General features: G+C 39.6%; 1 protein-coding gene across 1 annotated transcript; it reads right to left on the reverse strand.

Annotated features, from left to right (window-relative positions):
• Positions 1-3712: 3712 nt before the first annotated feature.
• On the reverse strand, positions 3713-6038 carry LOC135480724 (uncharacterized). The gene is made up of 2 exons (XM_064760640.1): positions 5993-6038; positions 3713-5492 (listed from the first exon to the last, which is right to left on the reverse strand). Exon 2 carries the CDS (start codon positions 5469-5471, stop codon positions 4902-4904), a length of 570 nt encoding a protein of 189 aa, XP_064616710.1. The 5' UTR covers positions 5472-5492; positions 5993-6038; the 3' UTR covers positions 3713-4901.
• Between the last annotated feature and the right edge of the window lie 4005 nt (positions 6039-10043).

A 10043-nucleotide genomic window follows, 5' to 3' on the forward strand; every position in this document is an offset into this window, starting at 1 on the left:
GCTAGTAATCGCAAGACTAATTTCCAAAACAACATTCAAACACAAACCACCAAAGAACTAAGGAAGTATATAAAGTAAGGAACTGGAACACATTCATGCAAAGGGAAACAGTCAACAACGTCCAGCAATGATGGTAAGATGCGAAAAATATCGTGTACCATGCCAGTTCATAAGTTGTTTAAATATAGTCAAAGTATGTATCGCAGCTGCGCTTTGATAGTACCAGCGGTTTTTTTTCTCACTCATGTGACGATTAGATAAGTGTGCATATTGGCCCTACTGTGTCTCTCTGGAAGTGCGAGTCCATGTCGCCAAAATGCTGCCGCCACTGATGTATCATGCCGAGGACACAAAACATGACACTCCATCCCACCCTTCACCGGGCCAACCAGCCATGTTTCCTTGCTGTAACCTCTCTGCTGAGCGCCAAGCGTGGCAGCAAAATGCTATTATTTCATCTTTGGTATGACCCAACCCGGGTTTGATTCAAGGTCTCCAGACTTCCGTTCCTATATACTACCTTCATCTTGTTATCCGAAATAAGCAGTAGCTGTGACAGAGTCACATTTAATATGCTTCAAATATTTCGAAATTTGAATATTTGATTGGTTTGTTTGAGACGTATGACAGGTTACCCAAATGCTCTGTTATAATCAGCTTGGATGTCTATCATTCTGAGCTATACAAACGACTTTGTGGCAGTTTTGTAGCACACGACTGAACAGAAATCTGCCTTTATATATGTTTAAGTACTATTTATAAGTTCATGTCGAAAAAATAGTGAAATGTTTGACCCACAGAACCACGCATCCAGCGCTAACGTAGCGGGCAGCGGATCTCTGTCTATCTCCCTCTCTTTCTCCCTCCCAGAATTCAATCACAGCTGTTGCATGTCCTGTTTACATATTCGTCCTGTGGCAGTAATTCACTAGCCGTAGGTCATTTAAACAGGAGTTCTTTGAAAGTCCTCTTCATGTCGAAATCAAACAAACTGAAGAGGAAATTTCGTCTTAAACACATTGGTTATTTAAAAAATCACATCATTCTGTCCAGTCATGCTGCATTGCTACCTCATTCAGTGATTCATAGGAGCACGAGTGTAACTACAGAAACTGTGACCTATATAGAACAGCGAAAGAGTACACGGTCTGCGTGCTCTTGCTTAGTAGGTAGCAGGACCTTGACCAGGCTGGTTCCCTCCCTCTGCCGTCAGATGTGCTAATTGCTTCAGGGACTCGTTCTATGATGCAGTCGTAAACTGCGCCTGGTGCAATTTCCCTGACAACAGTGAAGACAAATGGCACCATGATAAATGTGCTTGAGGTAACGTTGCGACAACTTTGTGGAACGAGCCCCTGTTTTACGAAGCAGTCGCAAATTGTGACCGGCGTATTTTCCATGGCAACATACAGTGAAGAGATAAGTCATCGTGGATAATGCGCTTGGTGCATTGGTGCTTCATAAAACCCAGATCATAGGCCCCAGATGTCATTTTATTGAGGTCATATGTTCCTTTCCCAACTAAAGACGTCCAACATTACAACAGAAACTGATACATTGTAACGGCGTAGACGTTACAATACAATCCATATTTGACGTAACAATGGCTCGAAGTCTTGGCTGGTTCCCTGCCATTGACGTCAGATGGCGCCAATTGTTTCATTAAAGGTACGCAGAATACGTCAGGAACCTAGCTCTGAGAGCAGTTGGCCATGTTCCCGGCTTAGCTTCCACATTAACCACTCTGAACCGTTTCCCCCGCTAACCTGGAACTTGATCCAGTCACCTGTGCTGTCTCCAAAGTGTCAACGTTGTATGCCACAAAAGAGGTGTTCCGTTAAAGTAATTTTAAAGTTTTAAAGTAATTCTGAATTCATGTCACCTCATTATGATGGAAAACAAGACCATAGCATCGCATATAACACAAATGTACCGGTAACCGATGCTTCCACTCGAACGGCATCTGAACTTCACAACCTCCATTTTCGAACCACGTGACCCGGGTGGACTCAGCTGCTCTTCCCAAACAATTTGTCAATCACCCCTAATATGATGTACATCTCACTGGTTTCAAAAATTATTGCACAAGTTTATCTTTTTCCGAAGGATGCCGAGTGCGACCGATTCTAATTGAAAATGGCGGTTAGCGAAGTTTGACTTGCTTCCAATGTAACAGATACATTTATGCTAAATGTGACGTTGTGGTCGTTGTATTATTCATAAATGACTTGGTGATATGAAGTAAGTTTTACTGAGGGAGTGCAGGAAACATGTTTTTTTTTAGCGTGCAGCTTTGACATGTTGAGGACAGCGTACTCGAAAACACCGGATTCCAGGTTTATAAATGGAAGAGTACAGGTCTGTAATTCTGAAAGCTGAGCTGGGAAGAATGAAACAGATCTCAGATCTAGTCTGGATCAAAGTCTTGCTCCACACTAGCGCCACCTCCGCATTGTTTTAGGCGGGTTATGCTACCCAGTGGAAGAACTTCTGTGGCACTGAGCGGTATGGAGAAGAGACTGGTTGATCGCCGGCATCGAAGATGTAATGGCACGAAACACTTTCAGGAGAAGAAAACTGACCAAAAAAAATTGGCACTATAGGCTGAAAAGAACACATTTCTTTTCTATCTGGTGATGCCTGCTCCATAATTTTACGATTTTTCCTCGCCATACACGCAAAGCCTGAAAACGGCAAAGATGGCATAAATCGCCGAGTCCATCGCGTCCTCCATCTTTAACATCCTGTAAGTCATGCTGGGGGTGTGTTGCTTCTCAGCCAATGAGAGTCGTTAAAACTGCAGGCTTGTTCGTGTAAACTCGGAACCTGCGTCCAACATTTCGGTTTCCCGATCATCAAGTGGAAAACTAACTGCACTGTTCGCTACCTTCTGGGAAGAAGAGTTTTACCGGAAATGTACGAACTCCACTTCGACGGTTTACGACGGTAATTGTCCTCCTAACACAGAAGACTTCAGGACTAGTTTATAGGCAAAATGGAGTCGCCCACAGCGGATTTTGGCGCTAACTTTATTTATAATTTATCAACTTGAAGTACATATTAGAATTTTTTATGCCATGCACCTACGAGGAAATGCATACTCTTTTCAATGGTATTTGATTGGCAACGCCTCTTGGTAATTTACCGGAGTTTGGTTTTTATCGTAACTGTCCATATAAATGCCTAAATACATGTAGTAGTACACTACACTCCCCACAGCAACATGACTTAAGCAGGATGAAGTTAAAAAAATGCAGTGATGTTGCCTACAATTTGCAAGTTTCTTTTCTTTAGCGTGAGCCTCTTTGGGCAGGGAATGTATATACACTTACGGGAATTCCCCTCTGCCTTGGTGGCTATATACGTTCCTTAAAAACTTCTTTCAACAATACAGCGTACAAGTCTACGTCACACGTGTAAAAGTTTATCAGTAATTTGCCAACGGTCTGCGGTTTACTCCGATTTCCTCCACTCATAAAACCGCCGTCACATAAGTGAAAAATTCCTGAGTATATGGGGTGAAAATACAATAATAACAATGATGATGATGATGATGATGATGAACCACACACGCCATGCAGTTTAAAATCTTCCTCCAAACCTTTGTGAAATATTTCCCGTTGTATAGCCTCAAATGGTCCGGGCAAGCTAATCATGAATTCCTTACTAAATATGTACATGTAGCTCATCAAGACGCATTTTATTTCTGTTGACTTCTGTTTATTAACAGATGAATATTTACAAATATTTGGATGAAATACACATTACATAATCTACTTAAATATGAAGACAAAATGAATCTAGACGGTTCTGTTTTCTATGAAAACAGCGAGACAAAACTACGTGGATAATTACATGCATTTACACTACAGGCTTCTAGCCCAGGTCAACAATATTTACATATGTTCGCAGTAGTTCGATGGTATAGTTTTAAGGACGCTAACTTTATGCCTGGTATCAACGAAACGAACGTAGTGTTACATGCATTTACACTACAGGCTTATGACTCAGGTCAACGATATTTGCGTCTATACATGAGTAGTTCGATTGTATAGTTTTAAGGACGTTCGATCTCAATGCTTGGCATCAGCGAGGCGAATGTATGTAAGCCGGATCATACGTCTAGTGGACCTCTTCAATGGAAGTAAATAATCAACGCATACATTCAAACTGCATGATTAGGCTTGAATGAATATAACAAACTCAAACAACTACATTTCCGCCTGCTAACTGCAGAAAAACATTTTCATTGCCTAATTAACTTTTAACTGACAAATTTTTCTACAAAAAGCTAAACATAAACAATAAGAAAAACGCACTCTATAGCACACGATCGCATGTGACGTGAGTATTGTCCGCATAAACGCTAACTTTAATTATGAATCTTACGTTTCTTTGTATGAAATACATGTAACACTTGACATACAAGGTGAGCTGTGATCTTAGGGACGAGACTGCATGGAATTTACAAAGTTATAAATTGACCTTAGAACTGTATATTTTTCGTAGCTAAATCTGCCAGATTCTCACATGTAGAGAGTTACATGCATTTACACTCCTGGCCTCCAGCCCATGTCAACAATATTTACATATTATATATAGAGGAGTTAGATGGTATAAAGTTTCAAGGACGTTAGCTTTATGCTTGGCAACAACGACAAGGGTGTAGCTAAGAAAAAGAATCAAATAAAACGATCAATCGTAAATTAAGATCCATGCGGGCAATGAAAACGGTCATGAAAAATGATTCACCGGATATACTTTGTCATTACACCAGTTGGGTCATCTTTCTTTCAGACGACGAGCGGGCATGACTGGAATAAAGAAGGCGATGAAATTTGATGCAGAATGTTTGTCGTAAATTTTACATTACCGGTAGGCCTACAGGTTAAAATCCAAGTTCACAATTTAAGTTTAGCCAGTAATTTGGAGACGGAACTTTGCGACCCCGAACTGGAGGAACGCTTTCTCTTGGTTTTCTTTTTCTTTCTCTTAGAAAGGTTCATTTTTTCGTCGTCGCTAAGAGAACTCAATCGACTATGTGAACTGCACTGCGATTGGTTATCAAAGTTGTCAGCGAATACGTCCTCTGTCTCTTCCCTCTCTCTGTTGATCCAGATATCGCTAAGTAGCTTATAATTTGCAGTGTGGATGACTTCCGGCACAGGTATCTCACGTGACGTATCCCATAATTCCCGGAAATCAGACGTTACCGCCAGGAGGTCTTGTCGTCCGATGGCGGGAAAAACCTCTTCGAAAAATGAGATGTTCCTTGGGCCCAAGAGCTCGATTTGCTGAAGTTGGACGAACAGCTCAGCGGCTGTATGAATGTTCTCTCTTCGTCCACATCTCACACGTTCCTCTGCAGCCAGCACAAGCTTTATGCCCTCCAAGTCCACCGGCTTGAGCTCACAGGCAAGCTTCAGAAGAAATTTAGCGTAGGAAGAAATCTTGTAGGTAGGCTCTGCCATCGTGCCTGGTAAAAGATGGTCCTACAAAAAATAAAAACAAAATGCTTAGGATTTTTCTTCTTATATATGAAAGTGATATATGTTGAGGCCCATCCGCCTACGCAAGGCTTTGGATCAAATGCTTATACCGGAAGTCCACATAATGGCCGTGGAATCCAGAGGCCAGTGGTTCGGCCGATGCTTTAGGTTGGGAGATTGGCCAGGTATACCTGTCCAAGTGAGGTTGTTTCCCATGGGCTCTGTACGGATCTGGAACTTAAATAATGCAAATCGAAATAATAATAATAAATTAATGGAAATACTCTCAAAAAAATGAATTTTAAATTTAACAGAAAGTCTGAGTGATGCAAGAATGTATACTGTTGCTGCAGTAGAATGTTCTGTGATTGCAGTAGATTATTCTGTTAAATATAGCGCACACATTCTATTACAAAAAAAGAAATTACTCTGGCAGCAGATTCTTTGTTACAATGAACTGATTTTCTTTTAGTGTAAGCTTTGTTTTCTCCCATAACGCTTACTTCTGTATATGACGGCCTGCTTGGGCTACTCAGCCGGATTTCAGTATTTTGTGACTCGATATAAATTTACGCAACTCGCGCAATTTCTGGGGAATACCCTTGTAAGGGTCAGGCCGAGGGACTATCAGTCTACAGACAAAAAGGACCAACAACAATAAAACTTTGAACTCGTTAATAATTCCTCGAACGATGCATTACAGATCTTACCATGCATCTGCATGAGCTAACTGTTGAAAGCAAACCGTAAATGATTTTGTGCGGTTAGTTTCTTGATTTACCTTCTTAAAAACAAAAAGTGTTGTAGACCGAAAGCCCCTGGTACAGCGCCTCCTTCCTTTTTGGCGCGTAAAAAGGTGGTGCCATAACCTACATACAAGCTGGTCATGAATGGCCTTAAGTAAAACAGTGGCTGTCTGAACCGGTACATTTAGTGACGAGTCGCTTCGCACATAGAAACCTCTTATCTCATGCACCAAGAACCTGTTTTACCCACTGCTATTTATTTAATTTGTGAACCTATATAGGCCTATAGACCGCAGTAAGTGCTGAAACGTGCAATCAACTTAAAGTCCAAATTTGTTTTTAAAATAGGAATGATAATGTATAATGTTACAATTAAGAGGTTGAGCAATAACTATAGCTAAAGATCGACACAGATTAACAGTTGTTTAGCTTATAGGCCTACCCTGACATAGAGATAGCTTTGTAAACTAAAACCATGATAAAAAAGATCACATCAAAACCATAATTCAAACTTAAAAAAGATGATTTACTCCGGTTTCATCTATACCATTCGCAATGTGACATCTGTCGTACTGACAACTCTTTGAATTCGATTCGTCGAATGAGAATATGACAAGCGCTTAAATTTAATTCGACAAAAGATTTCATCTACATTCAAAAGGTTTGACATATATGCACAAAGTGCGATTTCTAGAAATGACCACGCAAGCAACTCGTCGAATTCCAAACGTCGTGAATGACAATATGACAAGCGCTACAGGATTTGTAGAATTCGACAAATGGCGCCGTGTGAACACGAGGTAAGAAATGCAGCTTGTTCTATTTGCATTCGACTATACAGTCACATTCTACGAGAAGAACATCTATATTTTCTCGATATACTATCGCCATGTTACAATGCTGTTATATATTACTGACACTTTTGACGCAACACTCGTCAAAAATAAAATAATGTGTTAATTTTCACAGAAAGTCTGTTGTTTGAGTGATGGTCGAATGCATCTGTTATAATAACATAATACTGTGTCAACATAATATCGCACTTTTTCACCTAAATTAATTTCAGTGAAAGATGAACTATTTCACTATGCCTACACCCCATAGTTGTATCAGAATGCTTCAAAATATTGGTTGCAGATACTGATGGACGAAATACGAATGCACGCAGTATACGTAGCTAGGCTTGCATACATACTTAGGTCACCGATGGCGACATGTGGATGGGTATAGGTTATAGGACAAGACAAAATGAATTGCAATGATCTCACATTCTCAAGGCCACTGAGTCATTTTCATTTTTATCAGGCTGGCATCTCTAAGAACATGTCCACATAATATATCACCCATATCTGCCCCTTTACATACAGTGGATACAGTTCGTTACTGGTTTGAAAGTTGCCCGATTGTATACAGAGCTCTGAAGTTGGGCTCAAATACAATCGTATACAACTCACTTGATGGACAGTCGGAAGCAAAAATCTTGCATGTGAACTCACCTTTACGTATAGCACGACTCAATGGGCCAACCTGCACGTTGACATATGAACAATGTTAACTAAAAAAACTAGCTAGTTATAGCTTCGACATACACAGTAAGCTTACCTCAGCGACGATACTGAATTAACACTTGTCAAGCCTGACATATATATATACTGACAAGTTGCTATCCGGTAAGCCTATAGACGTGCAGCCTTGGGTAGAAAATGGAGGTAAACAAAATACCCGGGTCTCACATCACGTCAGATTCATTCATGAAACATCCCAGGCCTGACCCACTTTAAACCCATATAAAAGGGTGTGCGTTAGGATGTCATTTACCAAACACATGGGGCGGAAATACGCATGCGTTGTGTATGCAGCCTCCTAATATAGAGCCAGCGAGTTCCCAACTTCCTGTTTCACTCCGTTGAGTGGATATGCATTTGTCCACTATATCTTGTCATATCCTTCACTGAGGCCTAATGGCATGTTATTCTAAAAGGAATTACAATAAAATAAAATGCTCTGTAAAAAAAAATTTTAAAAATCTGTTTTATTTAACTGAAAGTCTTGGTGATGTTGTAGCCTCCTCTGTTGTTGCAGCAGATTATGTTATATTCACATGAAGATTGTATTAGAATAACAGGACATTATGTTGAATATTACACAGTATTACGTTATAACAGAATACACTGTAGCATCACTCAAACAACATGCAGACTTTCTCAACAAAAGAGAGTAGCCCGCACTGACTTACTTTTGTTTTAACGGCGATGTGCTTTTAAATGACTCTGTAGAAAGGGTTTATTTTCTCATTTCTTGAACTTGTGTTTCGCCTGACGAACGAAAGTTGAAGTAACTTTGTAAAGGGTTTAAACTGTAAGATTGTTGTTTTGTCACGGAAAATTAGAACGATGAACAGGAAATGAAGACATATCATCATTTAAATAGAGACACATTTCATCATATTAGTTTAATTGTTTGGCGTCATTGTGTATTGGAGGGGCTTTACAGGGGCGGTGGGGGCTCCGTGGCCTCCGTGGTTAGCGTGCAGCGCGGCGCAATGACCCAGTGAGGAGGCTCTGACCAATGTGGTCGCTGTGAGTTCAAGTCCAGCTCATGCTAGCTTCCTCCATTTATTCCGAAATGTCTACACTATATAAAAAAGAGACCGACAATGTTATATTGTCTTCATATCCAATAAGCATTCCACACAGGTGCCACAAACATATTGAATATATAAATTATATAAATTTAAATAATAATGATACAAACGATGACTGGAGTGTCCTGTGTTTTTTGAAACATTTTCGTAAATGCCAGTGGTTACACTGCATCCCTTCTAATGGGCAGGGCAGCAAAGTCTTCTTCGTTTTCGGAACTCACTTTACAGGCAGGAGCATTGAAGTGACGCCATAAACGGTTCATATAGCTCGCTTCTGGAACTTTTGTTTCGCCTAAGTGACTGTAGATTTCATAATCTCGCTACTCGAACTTTTATTTCCCCCGAGGGTGAAGTGCTATTACATAAAAGGTTTATAATTTCGTTTCTTTGTTTCGCCTGACGGTGAGGTGTTTTTAAGTGACCCAACATAAGGCTCATACTCTCGTTTCTTGAACTTCTGTTCGCCTGAAGACAAGGTACTTTGAAGTAACTCTGTAAAGGGGTAAGGCCTACAGTATGAGATTCTTGTTTTGTTGAGGAAAACTCGGACAATGAACAAGAAAAGAAAACATATCTTAAGATAAAAAGTGACACATTTCACCACATTATTACAATATTTTTGAGTCATTCTGTGTACTAGAGAATTGTTAATGTTAACAAAAATTAATCTGATAATTTTAACAAAAAATGAATATGATAATTTTAACAAAAAATGAATATGATAATTTTAACAAAAAAATTAATCTGTTAACAATAGCAAAAAGTTTGTTGTTTGAGTGATGCTAGAATGTATTGTGCTATTGCAACAGGTTATTCTGTTAAATGTAGCACATCTATTCTGTTAATTCAACATAAAGATTCTATGAGACTAACAGCACATTATGTTGAATATGACACAGTATTATGTTTTAATAACAAAATAAATCCTAGCATCACTCAGGCAACAGAATTTCTGTTTTAGTGTATGACCAATAGAGTGCTGAAACGATGAAGTCCCTGTGACCAGTCAAAAGCAACGGTCCTTTAAATGCATGTGCACCGCAGACATGATCACATCTGTTATTCTGTTAAATGTAGCACATCTATTCTGTTAATTCAACATAAAGATTCTATGAGACTAACAGCACATTATGTTGAATATGACACAGTATTATGTTTTAATAA

Source organism: Liolophura sinensis, chromosome 13 (genome assembly GCF_032854445.1).
Source record: "Liolophura sinensis isolate JHLJ2023 chromosome 13, CUHK_Ljap_v2, whole genome shotgun sequence".
In the NCBI taxonomy this organism is placed as follows: domain Eukaryota; kingdom Metazoa; phylum Mollusca; class Polyplacophora; order Chitonida; family Chitonidae; genus Liolophura; species Liolophura sinensis.